Here is a 22,727-nt window from a genome sequence, read left to right as displayed (position 1 = left end):
ATGCAGACAAAGACAGCAGAACACTGAAGACATTTTTACAAAAGTGTTTTATACAGACAGACCTCACATACATTATCCCCGTGTTGGTCAACTGAGCAAACAAAACCAGAGAGAAGATGATGACAGCAAGTGTGACAGTCATACTCCTAAAAAACCTTTATCGTACAAGGTTTACCTTTGTACAGCGGTTATTATGTTTTGAAATGTTTTGCAGTTGTTCACAATGTTAAATGAGCTAAATGACACTGTCTGGAGCTTGTTTTCCTGAGTGTTTGAATTGAACTGAATTTTAAATTTCTGAGGGGAGCAGTGCATCACAGCACAGAGCTTTTTACTAACAAATGTTCATCCAAAGCAAGACCAAGCAGAAACAATTTAACCACACCATTTGAAACCAGCATAAGAAGGTAACATCTTTATGTGATAGAAGATTCAAATGACAAAAAGACACCTTACTCCAGTTAGTAAAAGCTTGATTGCAAGATCATCATACTGTATCACTTCTCAATCATCAAAATAATTTCAAAAGTTATTTAAATCCTTCTCTGTAGATCAGTTAAACATTCTGAACTGATCTGTGATAAAATAATTAGTTGTTTGACAAAATATTAATCGCCAACTATTCTGATAAATGATTAATCGTGTAAGTCATTTAACAAGCAAAAAACATTTAAAAAATCTAAATGCTGAAACTATTAGTTCTTAGCCGTTGACTTTTGTAAAGCACATACAATATAAAGTAATCCTGTAATCACGGTAATCATAAAATCTTTCATTACCTGGTTAATTCCATTTGGAGTTTTTTTCTTTTAAAGTTGATAGTGATTGAAAGAACATTTCTGGGGGCAAATTGGGCGTTTTGTTTCGAGAAAAGCTAGTCAGCCACTTTATCATGTCAGGACAAATGTTTTTTTTTTTTAAAGGCTGAATAAATAAATAAGTGACTTATGCAGATGTTTAGACAGGTGGCGCACTGTGTTTTCATCTAAGCCACATTGTGGGCTTGTCATGACCAGAGAATCCAAAATGGCTGAGAGAAAAACAATTTCTTCTACAATGTTACTTCTCTTCTTGTGGCTGAGTGGAATATTTTCCCATTACGTCAAAAATAGCTGCACATACTGAGGATTTCAGGAGGCCATTTTCCACAAAAGAGCACTCTGTGGGATGAGGAATCAGCATTGCACTCAGGATGTGAGACATGTAATGTGATCTTTGGCAGTAGAGCATGATGGGCTGCTTTTAATTGAGTTTTTGAGCAGCTGGAATAAAGCTGAACTGGATAAACCTGGTCCTTTTCCAGCTATTAGAGCGATGGCAGAGCCCACAGAGGGCAGAGAATTCAAACCAAAAGCCTTTGTTTCTATATAAACATAGGCCTGTGGTGCAACTTGGTAGCTGAAATTTTTCATTGGCATCCTCTACCCATCTGTGTAGTCTGCTGTACGCACATAAAAACAAAGAGCAGATTACAAACACCGGTGGGGGTCCAACTTAGCAGCATTTAGAAGTTGACCCACATTCCTGTTGCAAAGATGAGCTGGCCAGTTGTTTTGTAGCAGGGATAAAATTTAAGAATCCTGAGATGCCTCAAAACTACTGAGACACATTATCAGTTACTACACATACACCCAGTAACTTTCTAGCTAAAAATAGAAAAAAATCCTTATCTCCTTCAAAGTCATTGTTTGAAAACATTTACAGGTCATTGCTACAAGTGTGTCTCTCAACAAAGTGGAGGTTGTTAGGCAGGCCATGAAGACGTACTTTAGGACAGATTGAGTGGAGTCAAAGAGGATCAGTCAAAACTGTTCCAATAAATCTTATGAGGCCTGGATGAGTACTCGTTTATCTGCTTCAGAGGTCACAAGGCCAGATAAACATTACAAGTCGCTCTTTTCATCAGCAAGAAAAAGGAGAGCAGTCCTTTGGAATGTCAAAAAAGTATTTAAATGTGGACAGGAACAAGCCAACGTGGAGAACTCATCTGGGCTGATAGAGCTTTTAGGATGAATCGAACGTAATGTAAGAAAGGTCGAAGGAGGTTCTGCATCGGCACAACAAGTTTTTTTTTAGTTAGACAGAGTGGAACATATTAAACAGTAGAGTGCTTCATTATGCAGGCAAATAATCAGCTTCATGGTAGCCCATTAGTTAATAAAATGATATTAGAGCAATGACTGATTTCTATGGGAAGAGCTGTCCTCACACTGTAAGTACTGTACATGTTATTAACTCAGTGAGGACAGGAAGTACAGATCATGCAATGAAAAAATTTAAAAGCAAAACCACAGCAGGTGGATTAAGGTGAATGAAAAACATCTACAGCCCAGCATCGGGCAACATAAAATAGTCAGTTATATTTAAGGGTAAAGAGGAGGGGGCAACAGAGCGGGAAAAGCACCCCTTTTATATTGTAAGTGAGGTGAGATAGGTGAGAAACTACATACTACTCACATAAAACAGGGGTCCACTCTGTAGGAATGGGGAGATTCAATTGTTATTATTGCAAATAATAAATTGCATTAATGTAACGGATACAAATTAACCTGAAGTTCAGGATAAACATTTTAATGATGCCTTAGTGTCGGAATCTAAGTACAACGTGCAGCAGTCTACGGATGGAATTAACAACAGGTGTTTTTATTATACCTCAGTGGTCTGTAATCCTGGTCCTCAAAACCCAGATTACTGCTGGTGGTCTAGGTTAACAGTTAATGGTTTGTACTGTGCATCCCAGGTATGCTGTAATTCAGTCACAGCTTGGAATATCTGCAGGCCAGGACTGATCTTAACTTACAACTGTTTAAAACATAGATAAGATATAGAACTTGCTATAGTAGAAGTACAATTAGCATGATAACTATTTTTTTTGCAGCAGGAGTTGCTCAGTTTCATACAGCACAGGATGACAGCCGAGGCTCAACACGTGGCTACCACAACAAATAAAAACAACTTGCACTTGACTATGTTTACCCTGAGTGTGAATCACAATAATGGCAAGCAACTTTACAGTGTGGCACATCTGAACAAAGTAAGTCATTCACAAAAACACACAATAAAAGGGAGTCTGAATAATATAAAAAATTTTAAATGTACTTACAACAGCATGTTGTGCCTGACAGAGAGAGACAATGTTAGAGCTAAATATGCTGTTTTCAGACATTTTAACTAAATACAGCACACTAAGTGTCAACTGGCTTTGAACTTATTTACACCATTTGATGAGCTCATGTCAAACAAATATTCTCTGAGCCCATTTTAGACAAAGTACGTTTGTTTGAGAAGAAAATGTTAGTGTAGCACGCACATGAACATGGTGTATATGAAAGTAGAAATACTTGCCTGTAGTTTCACTGGTTTGGGTGATTCTGGCTGTTTGTTACAGATAAACAAATGCAAATTGTTAGATTGTGTACAAACATTCAGTGCACAAAGCCATGTTGCCTACTACACGTATTGGTATCTATACTTATACCACAACAATCCCACCTCGGCCAAACTGCTCATTAGTTATTTCTAATGATCCTTACTCTAATTACAGTTTTATATATAAGGTCAACATAATAACCTTGTCTTAGTTATGATTTAGGCTTTGAGCAACCTGAGAGAGATGAGAAAGGAGAATACTCACAGGAATGTTGTGGTCTTTTCTTCCTTTGTGGGAGGAGGCAACATGTGCCAGGTACTGAATGACCTTTTTTGTGTTTTCCGTCTTGCCAGCTCCTGACTCACCCCTGTGGGACAAAAGATGACAATGCACACCAAAACAGACATCCTCAGAATAGTATGTGTGAAACACTAAACTCTTTAGAATGAACCCTTTAAACTATCAATAAATCAATAAAGCTTAGACGCACTATCCTCCTTTAGCTTTACAGATTTGCAGGTGCTGGTGGGCGAGGACAGAACACAGTCCCGGTCCTTTTTTCCACGACAAAGAAATGCACAAATATAATCTTCAGACTAAAACTAAATTCTGGTGTGTATCTGATCTTGTGTGTCTTTCTCTGCAATATTTTTTCAGTGTCAGTCAAGTTCAGGCCTGTGGTTGCTGGCGTGTTGATATGCAGCCTGTTTATCCCTGCTCTGTCATACAGTGTCCATGACATAGAAAAACAGGGAACAAATCTCCAAGCCAGGCACAAATGTTGAGGGAGCCGTTTAGATTTAGAGCATACTTGAGGTTTTACAGTAAGTGCAAATTTGCATACACCAAGTATGCACAAAATATTGTTTTGCTTTCAGAGTGGGATATGACTGAGAGTGAAGACTGGGAGAGTGGTGTGCAACTGTCAGTCTTTTTGGCTACTGTGAACGGAAGGTAATCATGTCAATGTTTCTGTTGTTGCCCTTGGACTGCTGGGTCCTCAACTCATGCCATATTAACAGGTAGTGTTTTAGTGTGTCATACATTTTGTGTATTTCAGTGCCAAAGCACTTGATGATGTGCATAATCTATATTGCAATGTCTGTGTGTATACAGTAAGTGTGTGCAAGCATGACTATATCCATCTTTTGTTTAACAAAGCAACACAATTCAATCCAATAAAACCTAATACTATATTTCTGTCTAGAGAGTATGTCAGGGCTGTTATTTATTTTAAATACAAACCACCATTCAAAAATAGAAAAAGAAATATTCAATCTGTAATGATCTGTTACAAATTAATGTCTTTTTCAAATTAAGGTCCACTACCTAGCTTTTTGATACTTTAACTGTATTTTAGAGCAGCAGAGACACCATAAATGAAGGAAATGAATGTCAATTTTACATCACTGTTTAAGGATTTCTGTTACCTGGGTTGAATTTGAATTCTTTTGATTTACGTTTTAGCTCTAATTTGTTCAAACTAGATTTTTTTTTAAGTGACCGCCCTACAATATGTCTTCAGCTTTGTGTGTGGTGATGTTGTATTACAGTGAAGTATTTTGGAAGGTGTGCAATTCAAGTTATTTCGACCCCCTGTGCGTATATAAAAGGGACATATAACATGAACACCTCACTATTCACCTTGCATGAGTAAAAGGGCTGTTGCATGGTTTATGTCTTGATACCCTCTCTGGTATTTTCTTTGGTGACATTCCTGTCATCTGGTGACACTTGTCACTGAAAAGATGCCAAGGGGCTGTGTAGCAGAAATGTCAGGCATTTCTTAGACCCACATGTCCCATGTTTCTCTCAAGTAGAGACAGTCTGGTCAGTGTCACAGAGAAACACAATTTAAAATGATTGTGAAGGCCCCGGGGCAGCTGGTTCACTTGTACTGCTCCTGAACGGTGTAATTACCACCAAATGCATTATTGTCACATTATTTAATTCAGACCAAAAAAAATGCCACAGGGAAATATACTGCACCATGTGATGTTATTTCCGTGAATATAAAGGGGAAAAGAGACATGCGTGAGGGTAATGAATCAACCATAAACCTTATGCTATTAATTTAGGACAAAGGGCTCAGTTTATTGGAGCATTATAAGGCCGGTTACACACTGCCTGCGTGGCATTTCTGTTGCTTGTCAGCTGCGTGGATTTTTGTATGTCTTTACACACCAGAAACGTGTCTGACGCGGTGCTGCTGCTGCTAACCTTGTCTGGACACGTGTATGTTTCCCATTGATAAAATGAAATACAATGTTAAACATAAATATATACTGATTTGATTACAGCAAAGACAACGTCGGCAGTATTGACGGCAAAATAGGCTACAGAATATTTCGGTATTGACAGGTGACATATTAGAATATTGATTTTTTTTATTACATTTATATATCTGCATTTATATCAAAACCTAGAGACTTTCAAACATCAACATGTCATTTATTAATATGTATTTGTGTCTAAATGACATATAAACATCTTTTTTTTGCCTGGAAACGCTTCCAACACGCTTGCGTGTCGCGTGAAAAAAAGGCGGCGGTTCTATTTCTAGCAGGCACGCATTTTCGGCGTGGCTCAAGGCTCGATGCTGGAGGATTTGGCGTCACCTTTGACCACCTTACACACTGCCTGCGTCACGCAGGCAGTGTGTAAGCTCTTACCTGTTAACATGGGAGCCGAAATATAAATGGACACGCAACCCAGCTGACACGCCACCCAGCTGACACGCTCGCGCGACGCATCAAGTGTGTAACCGACCTAAGACACAGAGGCAAATATGGGCCCTGGGTACCTAAAAATTGTTTTATCAACAATAACTTTAATATGCTGAAATAACAACAGTTTCAATATGAAATTGAAAATATAAAATAAGAGTTAATACAGTGGTGGACTGAGCCTGTATACTCACGTGCAAAGAATGGATTGATCCTCTCGATCTGTGGGAGACAAGAAGAGGGGAAAGGAGGAGGAGGAGGAGAAGAAAAAGTCAAACCTCAGCAGTCTGTCTTTGATTCAGTCTCCACTGTGCTTTCACAAGGTTTGATTGACAACCTTATCAACAAAACACCATCCACCCAAAGTAAAGTCTTATCATCACATTGTGGATCTGAAGGTTGAAGTCAAGCTTAGCGTATGCATGTGCCATCAAATGTTTTAAATATCATGTTTTCACAGCCAATTTTTTTAGGGTGGATTTTTCAGTAGGCTAAGGCGTCACAGCATTTTTCACCACAGTATTCCCTGGAGTGCAATGTTAGAAATGCAGAGAAGCAGCACTGTAAAGTCAAATCACTGCATGGAAGAGATAAGGCAACAGCAATGTCAGCTTTACCTTTGTAAATAGAGGGTGCTAACTCTGAGTATAGCTGAGACTTGGACGAGGGCCAGTACAGATTACTTAATTTAAAAAATACATATTTTTTTTTACGAAAGTGCTGTGTGGGAACTTTATTACACACACAAATCTATTACATCACACAAACACACACACTTTACTACTATAGCCTGACTGATCCGGATATCTGGCTAGAGTACTTCTTAAAAAACATAAGTGAGTCTAAGTGAGACTGAGGCAGCTGCCTGGGGGAAGAGAGGCCTTGTCTTGTCAGACCCTGAGATAACATTATATTCTGTCTTCTCCTTAGAAGTGGTGAATTTACAGCTAACAACAACAACTGTCTGGCTTTTGTACAGTATCTAGTGTAGGCAAAAAATGTTGTTAGCATAGTGTAAACTATTTTATTGGGTTGCCTCCTAGCGAAATGCTCTGAGTGAATTTCAGTTGGGCTATTATTGTGAAAGGTAAAAACGGGTAGAAGTGAAGCTGTAGCGATTGCGCTGCCTTGGTCAATATGGGAGTTAATAAAAGTGTGTTGGTCGTCTTGGTTCATGCTAGTTCAAATTACGGAGCCTCCGTGTTTTTATTTTACTACCCTACAGTAGTTAGCACTCAAACTTGGTTTGTTTATTTTATCACATAAACGTCTTTGTCACCCTGAACGTCCTGCTGAAAGCGCATTCAAAAACCTGATACTGAATACCTGAGAAAAAAAGGAATGAATAGTTGAATATTCATATTGAACAGCCAATTCCGATTCAACAGACAAAATGCTTAGTTGGGTATAGTAATAAAGTTGGGTATAGTATAAAATCACTGAAAGCTAAAAACTGAAGCTGGCCAGATTGGTACAATATTTGTATTTGTACCTGTATAATATAACAATATTTGTGTCTGTATGATGTCAGTTTATAGTATAACTGTTGGAATGATGACCATTGGTCAGCTTTGAAAGATTTAATAGCATGAGTTGCTTGACTACCCTTCTGTAGTCGGTTTTTCATTTCATATTTGACAGTATGTACCACATCAGGACAACTTGACGTTTCCTCTGTTGATAGTAACAACTGCAGTCTTATTCTTATCTTGCAGAATGCAACCCCTTAGACAACAGAGTGACTGATCAAATTTGACATGCTTACACTATAACTATATATATAGTAACTATATACCCAATTATATCTGTCAATTAAGCCAGATGAAAGTGGTCAGTTAGCAAGACTTCAAACGTGTATTGAGGATATAAAATCCTGGATGACCCACAATTTCCTGATGTTAAACTCAGACAAAACTGAAGTTATTGTGATAGGACCAACGCACCGCCGAACTTCGTTTTCGAAAGATATAGTTACTCTGGATGGTATTACCCTGGCCTCCAGCACTGCTGTCAGAAATCTAGGAGTTATTTTTGATCAGGATATATCCTTCAACGCCCACTTAAAACAAACCTCAAGAATAGCCTTTTTCCATCTTCGTAACATTGCCAAAATTAGGAATATCCTGTCTCAAAACGATGCTGAAAAACTAGTCCATGCATTCGTTACTTCTAGACTAGATTACTGCAATTCCTTATTATCAGGTTGCCCAAATAAGTCCCTTAAGACTCTCCAACTGATCCAGAATGCTGCAGCACGTGTTCTGATGAGAACTAAGAGAAGAGATCATATTTCTCCTGTATTAGCTTCTCTGCATTGGCTTCCAGTGAAATCTAGGATCGAATTTAAAATCCTCCTCCTGACTTACAAAGCTCTAAATGGTCAAGCACCATCATACTTAGAAGAGCTCATAGTACCTTATTGTCCCACTAGAGCACTGCGCTCCCGGAATGCGGGGCTACTTGTGGTTCCTAGAGTCTCTGGAAGTAGACTGGGGGCCAGGGCCTTCAGCTATCAGGCTCCAGTATTGTGGAACCAGCTCCCAGTCTGGGTTTGAGGGGCAGACACCGTCACCACATTTAAGAGTAAACTGAAAACCCTCCTCTTTGATAAAGCTTATAGTTAGGGAACGAGGAGTTGAAGCGTCCACCTAACCCAGCCCACTGCTTCTCCTCGTAGTCATCAGTTTTATATACTGTATAATTAATAATCTAGCGAGAGTAGAGGGAGGCAGGCCAGTACAGCCCGATCCGGTTGGGGAGAGTTCTAGCCCGACCAGGCACCTCTCTTTAACCTGCCTCTCTTAAGTTATGCTATTACAATTCTAGACTGCCGGGGAGGCTGTTCCTCCCTAAGACACACTGAGCTGCTCTCTCATCTCTACTTGTTACTTTTGTATGCATCCTGTCCCAGAAATGCTTGTTACTAATCTAGCTCTGGGGAGTTTACTCCCCGGAGTCCTTATGTTTCTACTTCGCAGAGCTATGCTCTGCGATTCTCTGCATTTCCCGGCCGCATCCTGCTGCGTCCTGCTGCACCCGCCGCACCCACCCGTGCTCTGCAGTGCCACGTTACATCCCGCAACGCCCTGCTGTGATGTTCCTATGCACAGAGTAGTCAGGATCCGGTATAGGAGACTGCACTACTCAGTATGACACGATGTGCCCTGCTATGACATGAACTTCCACGATAACCTTCAAAGTCACTGTGACTTCTAATGTGACTATTATCACCACCGGCCCGTCAGACACCGCCTACCAAGAGTTTGGGTCTGCTGAGGTTTCTTCCTAAAAGGGAGTTTTTTCTTGCCACTGTCGCAATAGCCACTGCTAATGCTTGCTCTTGAGGGAATTACTGTAATTGTTGGTGTTTTGGAATTTATAGAGTGTGGTCTAGACCTACTCTATCTGTAAAGTGTCTCGAGATAACTTTTGTTATGATTAGATACTATAAATAAAATTGAATTGAACTAGTCTCAAAATCTGACGAAAATCTTCTAAACTGACCTTTGTTGAGCTGAAATGAAGACAGATTCAGCAACTGCACGGCCTATTTCTTGCTTAAAATGTTTTCAGAAACATGTTTCAGTGAACTATTTTAGTACAATATGAGATCGTATTCTGAACAGCCGCCATGACAGTCTGGCTTTGGATTTCCGGAGAAAACAAACCCATGTGACGCGTTCGTCCAATCAGCTGCCGGTTTTCATTACTTGGGCAACAATACAGAGTAGCGCCGCCTGTTGTTATGTAGACGTATTACGTTTCTCAGCCGCCACATGAAGTAAACAAACACAGCTGCGTTAATTTCGTTAATTTTTTTAACGAGTTAAATATTAAAAAATTAACGCAAAAATTAACGCGTTAATTTTGACAGCCCTAGTACTTTCACAAAGAACGCAAATGGTACGCAGCGATAAAGCAATGTCATTTTTTTCCGAAACAAGGTTGATTTTTCTCAGCTTTCTCACCACGAATAAAGACATCAACCAATCACGTTGTGTTGTTTGCTTACGAGGATCATAATACAACAACACGGAGGGTGCTATCCGAAGTTAGACTGTAGACGCCAAACTTTATTACTCCTTTCAACCTTGACAAAGCCAGCTGAGCAGTTACCAGCTCATCTTTTCGTTCTTACCTTTCACAATAAAAGCCTTAGACATATACCCTACACTGCATAGTATTTACCGGAGGGAAATATTTTGCTAAAAGGAAACTCAATAAATAGCTTACAGTAGCTTAGTGTTAGCTGTTCATGCTTCAGCTTCCTGACCGTGGTCAGAAAGCACAGGGGGAGACAGGGCTGGAGTCTCCGGAGCTAATCCCCGTCACTCCACTAAGCACCTGGGGAAGCAAGACAGGAGACCACCGGTGGTTTTGAGGAGCTGCAGCATTTATTTATGCCCAAACTGCACCACTAAACGTTAACTCTCCTCTACTCCGATCGCGGCTCGCGCTCTCTCGCGGCTCGCGCTCTCTCGTCCGCTCATACCGCATCTTGTGTCACTTTCTCTCTCGCTTCGTCAGTGTCCCCAGAGGACCTCAAACTGTCCCACCGACATGGTAGATGAGCTGGCGCAAATATTCAAAACTTTTATTGAAAACTGTCTCAAATTTGCATCGCTGCCGGTATGAATAGTTTTGATTATTTTGCATTTTTGTGTCGTTTATTTATCACGCCCCCTGTGTGTAACAGCCTTTAGTTGTCAAGATTGTCCATTCATCTTTAGAAACAGTTGTATTGCACTTGAACATTTTAAATTGACTACCTTCAATGTCATTATGTTTAAATATCTTAATGGAATTTGTTTCAAATGTTTTTTTGTTTTTTTTAAACGTCATCTTTTATTATTTTTAATTATAATCATGTTAACAGAACATGAAATCAAATGATATAGATTTATCCCCAAATACAAATTGCAGGTACATTATATTCGCAGGTTGGCATCCATCTCATTTCATTCTAGCTAAGACCTGTACTGTCCTGAGTAAGTGCCTGTTCATCAAGGGGCCTGATCTCAGAGGCCATTAATAATGTAACTGTAATGCAAAGTAATGCAAACACTTTTGCTAATTGAAGGAGTAACCGGTAATTGGTGATTGGCATTGGTACATTAGTAGATTGACTTGGGAGAGGTAAGCCTGTCTTTTCTAGGGCTGCCCAATTAATCGCAATTTAATCGAAATTGCAATATGGACTAGTGCAATATCCAAATTGCAGGGGGGCACAATATTTGTTAAAGGCAAAATATGTGTCAAACTACAAATCATATCGTACAGACTAAAGAAAATGTCTTTGTTTTGTATAGCTCCTCGCTAAAATCACACTATAATCAAAAAATTTTAAATACTTTTCTATGAAAATGAGAATAATAATACAAAAATTATCCATCCATCCATCCATCCATCCATCTTCGTCCGCTTTATCATTATCCCTCTAATATCGTGAATCATATTGCAATATCAGTCAAAATAATTGCAATTAGATATTTTCCTCATATCGTGCAGCCCTAATCTTTTATGCACTGCAAGCTTTAAGTATAGCTGTATGACTGAACAAGCCAACTTTAGGTTTAACATTCACATTTATCTAAAGATGTCCATTTAGTTTTCTAAAATCCATTCAGTAGCTCACAAACAGCCTAAAAAAAAGCCTGTTCAAGTTTGCCCTGGTCAAATGGTTGCAGGGTAACAAGAGCTTGCAAATGAATTTACTTTGGATCTGAAATGCAATGCAGTGAATAAACATAATTTATCTGTTCCTGATTCAGTAGATGCAACCCACTCTATGTCAGCATAAAAATTAGATCCATGGCAAAGGAATTATAGCTCCCGCTGTTGTGGATGGGTTTCTCTGCCATTCCAGCAACAAGCTAACAAGATACATGATTAAAATCCAAGAAGTAGAGATGGATGGAAGCGAGCTGATCATTTAACAATGAGGAGCACCAGAGATGCAAATGGTCCAATCCTTGATTGTGATCTAATTCGGTTCAGCATGGTTAGTCTGATGCCTCCTTGATCTATTTGTCATGAAAGAGGAAGGGAGACTCACATTTTGTATTAAAACTTTCACATTATTTTAAAATATACAGGAAGACTCAAATGTATACAATCTGCAGGTCAGGAACCTTCCAAGAAGTCCCAAGATTAATCTGAGGGGTTATATAAGAATTTAAGGGACAATCAATCAAAAAACAGGCCTCTAAAATTCTATAAATTAATATAACTTTAGAAAAACCACACTCTGGCTGAACTGCTCACGCCTTAACATGTGATGAGAGGTCACAAGTAAACATTGCTTAATTGTAATGGGGTCACAAGCCCAAAGGTTTAGGAACCAGTGCTCTAAAACATGCTGTGAATATTTCAACTCATTTTGTACATGTTGAGTCTCAGGCTGGACCGTTCTGCCAGAGGTGAAGGTTTCCTGGACTGAAGTGCTGACTGTGCTCGTTTGGGCTAAAGTGATGGAACGTTATCTGAATAAGGACACAGCTGAATGGCTCATCAGGGACAACCTGGGTTTCCTGGCTTTGACCAGGAACTTCCTGTAGTTAAGTAATATAACAAGGACATTGGCCACACACACACACACACACACACACACACACACACACACACACACACACACACACACACACACACACACACACACACACACACACACACACACACACACACACACACACACACACACACACACACACACACACACACAAAAACACACACATTTCTATTTGCGTATTTTTCTATTTATGATTTGTCGATCAAGACATCAATTTTTTAGATATAGAGGTCCACTGCTATGGAATCTATTGAACGGATCACTGAAAACATTAACTTCCTTTCCAGCCTTTAGGCCACAGTTAAATAAGTTTCTCATTTCATCTTAAACCTTATCTTGGGATAATTATGTTGGTTGTATTTATTGTCTGACTCTATGGTTTGTATTTCTGTTTGCCTTGTCTTTTTACTTGCTTTATTATTAAGAATTATCATGTCCTCTTTTGTATAAGGGGATAACTCTGAATAAGCCTTTTAGGCTTCTTTCCTCTTTTGCACTGAAATTGCTTCTTTCTTTCTATTCTTTTTTAAATCTATTGTATGAACTGTATATCTTTGTGCAAATAAAGTGACCTAAATGACAGCACACATGCAAACACAATCCATCATTAGCCCCCACCTATTTCTCATCTCTCTTTACATTCACATCCCAATCTGAATCAGACCCAAACACCACCGCTCAGAAAGCTAGTGTCTCCTTTATCAGACTGGCTGCAGACAGTGGAAAGATGTGATCCAGTCATTGTGAGACCTCTCACTTCCATTCACCAATTTGCCAGCACTGCTACAACCTTAACAACCTCTCCAGACTGTAAAGCACTGATTACTGGCAGAGGACTGTGGGTCTGTGCAGATGAGAACTAACGGGCAGTTATTTCCGTTACATTACTTGATGGTCATAAGGACTGTTTTTTGCGTTTTGCATGATTGGTAAAACTCTTGCCAGCTTCATGTGACTCCATTATGTTGGGTAGTCCGTGAAGATTCCCTCGGGGTATAGAACATTTTTAGTTCAGTGAAAGCTCCGAAGTTTGAATATCATTTTAAATATTGAATCCAGACTTTAAGGGCAAAAACATAACTGACATTTAGTCACATGTCACAGGCTACAGAGAGGTCGATAAAAGTAGCCCTCAGAGAGAAGACTGCGGCAATGGCCTTAAAAACTGGTGACAGTGAAATATTTGAGGATGTCTTGCAGCTTTGACATAAACACAGTAGCTCTGCATGTGGCGTTTCTCCCACTAAGGAGAGAGGAGGAGGGGAGGGGGCAGAGGGGAAGCTGATCTCAGCTCACGACAGTGAGCTCATTGTGAGGCTGTGGCACGCTGGGCCTGGGCTAGTGTCTGCCACTAATGGCTAATGCCTGTATTTGAAGTGCAAACACTCACCTCAGGAACCAGTCCTGCACTCTGATCTAGCTGTTCCTTAAGTGTCACAGCGAGACAAAAACCTCCACAAAACCACAGTGATGTAAATAGTACAACACATTAGCTGAATGTTCATGATGATGAAGACAAATCGATGAGCACTATGATGCTGTCTCATTAACAGGAGGATATACAGTAGAGCTTCGCCTGTGAAGAAAAAGGCAGCTATAAGTTAACAATGACGTTTGCTTAGCTACAGATAAGTATAATATACTGCCATCAACTGGAAGCTGTAAAAGTGTTTTCAGTAAATGAGCATCCACTCAAGTATAAAATTAAAATCAAAGACCTAATTTCTTCTTCAGTACCATCCAGGGCTGTCCACGGCTTACTTAATCCTTTTTCCTACGGTAAATATCTACAACAAACACACGATTACACAAAATGTTATTCTTATGTAGACCTAAATTGTAATTACAAATCAACAATGAACTGTGCAGCCATAGCATAGCTGTGGTTCACTTTTTGCTGCTACCACGTTACATGATTGCTGTATATACAAACCAAACTTTTCTTCACTTTCCCGGAGTCAACGAGCACGAGCGGATAGCCTACAGGAACAGCGCCGTCAAGCCAATAAGCCTGTTTGGAATTAATACCTCTGCTCAATTGTTAAAAACTCTTTATTTTCATTGCCTCCCACCTTTTCTTCCCCTCTCTATCACTCTCTCTCAAGATGATGTTGTGAATAGGCAGCTGTGTTTTTTATCAGATCATGATAAGATATATCAGATAAAATCTTATGTGAAATCAGTTTGACTAAAATGACAAAATGATTAGTTTTTGGCGAGACTAGATTGACTGAAATGTTTAATATAATGATTTGGGACCCGCAGGCAAACAACTTCTTACTTTACTTTTCATGATTTCTATAACGGGGAATGTGCACAGTACAAGTCCCACATTAAAATGTTTACTTCAAGTAAAAGAGAGGGATTATATTAGCACAATTTACATTTACTACAACGCCTGTTTAACCCTTGGGTCAAATTAACCCGTTTTCAATTTTTGTTTTATATCAGAAAATATGGGACGTAGAAATAAGCTCTGAATTACGCTGAAAGTGTAAAGAAGAAAAATTTTACAATTTAAAACGCTGGAAAAAGCAAAAACAAACTGTGAAAAAAAGGCGTCAAAAACGTTTTCTTTCAAGGTTGACGGGAAGACCGCACAAGGGTTAAGGAGGAGCTTTCAACTCTAATTTAATGCCGGATAGTTTATTGAATAATAATGCGGCATATTTTAATTGTGATATTTTGTAAGTAAAATCTGAATCTCCAACGTAACATTAACATTTCTCTGTCGGATAAATGTAGTAGTATAATGTTTTCCTCTGAAGTAGAAGTAAACAGTAAATCAGTAGTACAGTACACAGTTGGATTGCTTTGGGGGCCTTCTGTAAGTTATTTTGGGGCACAATGGTTCTGGATAAAGCTACTGTACAAGCAGCAATACCACAGGACAAGCAATCGGCCTGTTCCAAACAGGCACGTTTTGAACAGGCACTGCACTAGTATGGGCCAATAAGAATGGTGCCAGGGAGATGTCAATCAAGAACAGTTTTTACACACCAACTATGTCCTGAGAAGGTCTAATCAGGCAACATAATCATCTGTATAGGTGTTGTGGGTTTAAAAACTGCCACTGACTCTGACTCAACTTATCTAAAACATTATTTTCTGCCAACATTGTTTTTTATAAACCTGGGTGGAACCTGGGTCTTTAACCTGTATGCCACAACCCCCAAATCCACAGAAAACTCAGCTTTAATTTCATTTTAAACTAGAACTGCAAGCAGTTATGAAGGAGTCCAAGCCTCCCCGGCGCAAGTCGCCCCCCATGACCTGCGAAGTCCACGAAAGTCAAACCCAAAGCGCACCAGCAGCAAGGCAAATGTCAGGAAATATTGCAATGCGTGAGCTGCAAGGTCTGTAGTAAATTATAACTACTGTCATGATATTTCAATGCCATATATTTTTAAGTGATAATCTTAAAAATGAATCCAATCCTGTAAATCTAGCCATACATCCTATGACACAACGCTGGTTTAAGGCTGTGATGACCAATATCAATGACAAAAAAAAACAACTACTGCATAATGACTATGCATGGCCTACCACATATATTTGATTTTCCAACAAAAATAAAGTAGTGGGTTATTTATCTCATGTGGCAATTATGGGATTTGCTTCGAAGCACACTTGGATGGAGCAAGAGTGTTGGCATGAAACTTAATTATAACAACAGAAATGTTAAGCATTGCTGATTTTGAAGAATTCTGGGTGTCTGTAATGTCCTGGAATGGAAAAGCTATCTCATAACACAGAGGGGCTTGTGATTGTTTATTAGTTTAACACCTCAGAGCAGTTACACTTATGACAGGCTTTTACAGCCTATTAAAAGAAGGCTATGGTTGTGTTTGCAGTGGCATGAACTACTACTTGTCTCTCATCTTACTGCACCTTCCAAATAAAAGAAAACCATTTACTATTGGTCCAAAGGGAGTGGACTACCCCTTGACACAGAGGTGTCTGTCAATACAGTTTTAAAAGTCAAAGCAGTCAATCATTTCAAACCATCCGTTTTAGGGCTATAATGGCAAAGGTGTCTGGTGTGGGCAGAACTGGGATTGATGCTTCAGCCCAGGACTTACAGATGGAAATAAATGCAATGGAGGTCCAAAGTATTTGGTTTCCTATGTGGAGCATTTAAGTGAAGGAAAATCTGTAATGAAATCTAATAGGGAGATAAACTGTGGTTCAGAAACACTGACAACAGGATTAAGATTTGTATTCAAGGCAAACTGAAGCTTCGAAACTAGTCTAGAAAATGTGATTAATATCTACATTAGGTGCAAAATAAATCAGTGGTGACAGGTAGTGTGGCAGCCAAAAAGAGGCAGCTGGAGTGAAGAAAATGAGGAATGAGGAAAATCATTGAATGTGAAAGGCAAATTAAGACAAGGTTATACATGTAATATTGACAAGAGAAAAAAGAAAGACAAAGCAGAAATAAATCTACTTATACATAATATTGTACAATGAAATATTGGTCCAATACGCCATCTCCCTTACAGTAGCTGATGTAAAGAAAATAGCCACCAGGTGAACTTTACAAGCAAGACTCATATACAGTGTTTCCCATACATTGATTAATTTGTATGGGAAACATTGTAAAGAAACACTAAGCTGATAAAAGGTGACTGTCATGCAGCCACGAAAGTAAAGTTTAGACCAAAACAACTAGTTAAGATTAGAAAAAAGATTGTGGTTTGGGTTAACCTTGGTCCCCTTAAGTAGTACCCCTGGGACACAAACACCCGTTTCCAGGGTGAAAGTCTCGTGTTAACTTTTCTTGGACACAAACTCCGCTCCCCCACTTGAAAGCCGCGTCTCACGTTTGACATGCCAATATTTAAAATTGATTTTGTTTGCAAGAGATGCTGGTTAGTTTCTACTTTTGACATGGCAATATTTAAAATCATGTATTTAGTTTTCAAAGAATTTTAAGAAACTTGCTTTTTACATTAAAAATAAAATGTGACGTTTTCTTTTTAAGAAATGTGTGCTTTGATTTCAATTGTTCAAATATTCATTAACTAACCATAAATAGTTTATTTGTGTATTTCCTTCAATTATTTAAAAATCACAAAGATATGTACTCTTTTATAAAAAGAATAATTTTTAAATCCCACCTGTAATATTTACAATACAAACCTAGTCATTGAACTATGAAGTCAAAAATAAAAACAACAAAATAATCGTTGATTAATTGTAATCAAGGTAAAATGTTCCAATTAATTGTGATTTTGATTTTAGGTCATATCGTCCAGCCCTACTGGGAGAGAAATATCAATACTTTCAGTGATTGTAAACCTGTCACTCATAGAGCAGCCTCTAGCTCACCCGGTAGACTTGAGTGTGCACCCCATGTAGGCTGAGTCCATTGCAGCAGCCCAGGTTCAAATCCAACCTGCAGCACTTTACTGCGTTTCATCCCCTCTCTCTCCCCTTTTCTATCTGTCCATAAAGTAAAAACTTAAAAAACCCCAAAAAACCTGTCACTCACTCACAGCAACTTGCGGCATCTTTTTGAAATGTGGTGGATCGCATTTTCAAAAGATTAGCAAAGATTTCCTGTATGTTAAACATGCTCTGGTGTTCCCAGGAGGGGGTTTGAGGTTGATGGGCCTGGCATCAAGCCTCAGTTCAAAAGGCCATCTAAGCCATTATGGTTTGCTATACACCTCATTTGTGCCAGGTGGGCCAGTGTTTGCTGAGTTAGTCCATATCCTTCGGGTTCCACTTCCGGTATTGCTCCGGTGCCGCAGGAAATTCCGCCAGATGCATGCATTTTCACCGATGTGCGTTTCCTTCCGCTTTCTTTGTGTTGGAATTTTAAGCTCCGGTGGATTTATGAGGACCACGGTTAACTGCTCCTCAGATCTCTGCATGGAAAATTGAGACAGCTAGCTAGTCTATCTGTCAAACCTGAGTTTTGTCTTGCACAACTATTTTACAGCGGCTCTGTGTGGAGCTTAGCGCCGCCAATGACGATTGTGATTAGTTTAAAGAAACGCCAATATGGGGCACCAGGATAGCTCAGTTGGTAGAGCGGGTGCCCATATATAGAGGTTTACTCCTCGACGCAGCGGGCCCGGGTTTGACTCCGATCTGCGGCCCTTTGCTGCATGTCATTCCCCCCTCTCTCCCCTTTCATGTCTTCAGCTGTCCTCTCAAATAAAGGCCTAAAAATGCCTAAAAAATTATCTAAAAAAAAAAAAGAAACTAGCCAGACCCTCCTTCGCTCCGCAATGTGTGGATGGTCTGGAAAAGCAAGACTAGCTGAGAGTGTACGCTTTACCATTATAAACATTCCTGAGCTCATTTGATCAAACATTTCTGACAATATAGATTACACATTGCACTTCACTGAAAACATCATGGAACATGCGTTGCATTCTTCAAACAATTAATTTAATCTTTTTTATCAATATCAGTAATGCTGCTGCCATGTGAGATGAGAAGTGCTTTGTTCATGATAAAATTGAACTCTATGAGAAAAATCAGAGAGCTGTGCTTTGGGAAAAACCTCACTAAGCTAAGATGGATCTAGCTGGACTTGACCTAACGCCCTGATTAGACACCAGGGAGAGACTTGAGAAGGGGGGTATTTCACCATATCCACAAAAACAAAGACCCCCTGTTTCAAATCCCCACCTAGGGACATTTTCAGTGCTGTTGATGCGTGTCCACTCTTGAAAACCATCGCAGCTGCTGACACGAGCAGTCCTTCAACAAATGTTTTCATTCAAGCAAGCATCAGCATTTTCTTGCAGTACATTTCCAGATATGATAAAACTAGCTTCTTGTACGTCAGTGAGTTCACCTCGGCTGAGCAGCGAGGGCAATTATGTAAAGTATCTGGACCGCTAATCAATGACAGATGTGCAGTAAGTTCTAGAGGTCTGCTTACACACCCTGTCACTGTTAGGTAACACCTCATTTAACCTCCCATCTGAGTACTGACTGGCTTCACAGCAACGCTGAGGTAATTAACAGATCCCTGTGAGACCTTCAGCTGTAAATATGATTGGCCAATCTGTTCGGCTCCAAAGGTCATAAATTAGAGGCAACAAATTATTTGTCTCAAGTGTTCTTTCTTGTTCAGATGGCAACTGACTGCAAAGTCTAAACATGACGTGTGAAAGATTTGTCATTAATCACTGAAATTTAATGAAACATTCTGAGTTAACAGGGACTGGGTTGGGCAATATGATTAATTATAATGTGAGAAGACAAGTTTGTTAAAAAATGTTGCCAGACCATTTATACCCTGGTAGTTATCTCTTTAATATATTTTGTTGTATTAGACTAGGGCTGTAACTAACGATTATTTAAGTTTTTTGATTAGTCTGTTGATTCATTTTAAGATTTATTAATTGTTTATTCTATAAAAAGTTTGTGAAAAATGGTGATTATAATTACAAGAAATCAAAGGGGCATCTTCAAATTTCTTGTTTCGTCCCACCCAAACCCAAAGATATGCAATTTGCAATGATCCTCATATTCGAAAAGCTGAAAATGACTTAAATGTCAACTGATTTTATCCAAATTGCTGACAGTTATCGACTAATCACCTGAACAATAAATTGTTTCAGCATTATACTGGACCATTGTAGACAATGCTGCAAGACTGTTTTATGGCTGTATTGGATATTTGTACAATTCCTGCATCAAAGTGATGAAGCATCGTGATTTGTCAGGTATTTCATTTGCTGAATGAGCCAAAAACAGCAACCTTCCTGTCTGGTTGTTTTATCTATAAACTTGTAGTTCATTTTCCAGAAAACTTACTACATCACAGTGTATATAATTACAGCAATAAACAATTATATATACCCTGATAGACAATGTCATCCATATCTAAGAAATGTGTGCTTGGTTTTCCAGAGTCTTTATTGGCCACTTTGAGAAAAGAGAAGAAAAAAAAAATAAACACCAGTGCTAATCTATACAGCTGGATAATATTATGTTAACCAGGTTGCAGAAATGCTCAGGGCCACAGCTGAACAGCAGCTGGCCTCCACTAATCTCCAACCTAAAAACCTCCTTTTGAACAACAACATTGTTAATTCCGTTACGACAACAACTGATAATGGGTTGGAGTAGGAATGCTTTACGAATTACAAATCGGGCTTGTGTAGAGAAATACAGTAAATACATGCGGCATGTTGAAAAGCTTGAGGTCATTGCTTCAAGAAATAAGTAAAACGCACAAATATGTTCAACGTGTTATTAACTGAGGTCTTCCAGCCCTGCCCCCATGCGTTTATGTCCATCCATGTAGAAACGCAGTGTAGAATAGAGGGTGTGAAGAAAAGAGGAGGAGGTGACAACAAGAAACTAGATGGACTAAATGACGAGCGGACAGAGTTCAACAACAACTACAGCGGAGCTTCAACTGAAACGGTGTTCCTGTGTTTGTACATCATATGCTGTGAAGAGATATTACCCATTAAGCAACATCACAACAAGCATCTTTAGATCAAATCTTAGAAAATACAACAAAAAGAAAACTGTGAAAAATCGGAAACGTTGTGATAAAAAAAAGCAGGGGGTAAAACAGTTTTTTGTTTAAAGAGGGCAAAGCTATCATCAAGCTTCTTATTGACACAAATGAAACTTCTTCTGTGTACCAACATGGGGAAAGCAAATCGTAAAAGGACTGACGGGACTGTCCAGTTTGTCACTACCCCCGCTGGTCGGCCCTTGCAATCACACAAAGGACCTATTGTTGAGCACAATGGGGTCACCCTCTCTGTTCTCGCTGTTCTGATCCCAGTCAGTCACTGCTCATAGAGCCTGGAAGCTCGCCAAACACCAGGCAGGATCTTTGAAGACATCGTTCTGAGTTGACTGTCTTCACTTACAAGATTGTATGGTCCTAATGAATTGTTAACGTGACAACTAGGGCAGACTGGATGCCACGGATGACAACAGTGTCATGCACTTAAATTAAACATATGCATGTTAAAGGGTCACTTTTACTCCAAAAGATGCAACTTAAATAATTAACTTGGAAATATATGCAAAAAAGTTGAAAGTCAGAGCTAAGACACATATTTGTATCGATTAATAGAGCCAGATGCTTGAAAATAACTGTGATACATAACTTTGACTGTATGAAGGCCTGGATTGAATTTTAAAAAATCTGAATATTGTGGCTATATTTTCATGGTTTTGTCTGTAAGCTTTTTCTGTAGGTGAATTCATGTTGTAGCCACATGTCTAGCTTTTCTCTGCACATGTTGGGCCCCTGTTCTGTGCATTCCTCAAATTACTAGCAAAATCATAATGCTGATGTGGAAAACAGAAATGTGCCACCAAAATGCTACAAAGACATTAGGTTCTTGGCCTTCTAAAAGTCCAGTTAGCATTGACAAATTAACTGAAAAGATGGGCCTTTATAGAGCAATCATAAACACATTGGCAGAAATGTATTTTGGAGAATAAAACCCATTAAGGGAGTAACTTTTTGAACAGACACTGCAGCACAGATAGTCCAAGAACAATCAGCTCTTAATATAAAGTAGAAACAGACATCCTTGTAAGTTGGCTGTGACATTTCCATGCCATCCTGCTAGCAGCTAGCGTTATAAAGTGTGTTACAAAGTGACGCACGTTCGTCACAAAAGTAAAGGCTGGACTACAATAGAGCTGTTTGGAGCAGTTTGTGAACAGTGTTTTCTCTGGAAGATGGTAAGTCCCTTTGGGGTGGACTTTGGGCTTTTTCACTTTGTAAACCTATAACGTGCACAAAAAGATATATATAACACAATAAAGGAAAGGGGAAAAGCCAAAAAGCATAATATGAGCACTTTAAATGGCATTTTAATGTATGTTAAGTGGTCATTCCTGTATGTGAGGACTGAGGTAAATGAGAGGCAACCATATACTTTAACACTCAGACTTACCTTGCAGCATACATCTGTACGCAGACTCTGAGATAGCATAGATGTGAGGGGGGATTTCATGCCTCTTTTTGCCCCTGTACATCTCAATGATGTTCTCTGAGTAGATGGGCAGGTTTTTGTAGGGATTTATGACCACACAGAAGAGACCAGAGTATGTC

At 39.2% G+C, this 22,727-nt stretch overlaps 1 protein-coding gene across 3 annotated transcripts in view; it reads right to left on the bottom strand.

Annotated features, from left to right (window-relative positions):
• The window catches only part of myh10 (myosin, heavy chain 10, non-muscle), a 76,251-nt gene that overhangs the window by 36,318 nt on the left and 17,206 nt on the right, over positions 1-22,727 (bottom strand). For 2 of the 3 annotated variants that reach the window (XM_028604108.1, XM_028604100.1), the window contains exons 3-8: positions 22,570-22,726; positions 6,291-6,318; positions 3,635-3,737; positions 3,346-3,375; positions 3,104-3,118; positions 2,458-2,475 (exon numbers count right to left, since the gene is read on the bottom strand). In XM_028604108.1, coding sequence (XP_028459909.1) covers positions 2,458-2,475; positions 3,104-3,118; positions 3,346-3,375; positions 3,635-3,737; positions 6,291-6,318; positions 22,570-22,726 — 351 coding nt within the window. The remainder of the gene's footprint in view (positions 1-2,457; positions 2,476-3,103; positions 3,119-3,345; positions 3,376-3,634; positions 3,738-6,290; positions 6,319-22,569; position 22,727) is intronic. The other variant, XM_028604115.1, reaches the window with a different exon arrangement.

The sequence above is a fragment of the Perca flavescens genome, chromosome 2 (genome assembly GCF_004354835.1).
Source record: "Perca flavescens isolate YP-PL-M2 chromosome 2, PFLA_1.0, whole genome shotgun sequence".
Taxonomy (NCBI): domain Eukaryota; kingdom Metazoa; phylum Chordata; class Actinopteri; order Perciformes; family Percidae; genus Perca; species Perca flavescens.
Note: the sequence above shows the minus strand (reverse complement) of the source record. Positions and strands in the feature narration are given on the sequence as shown.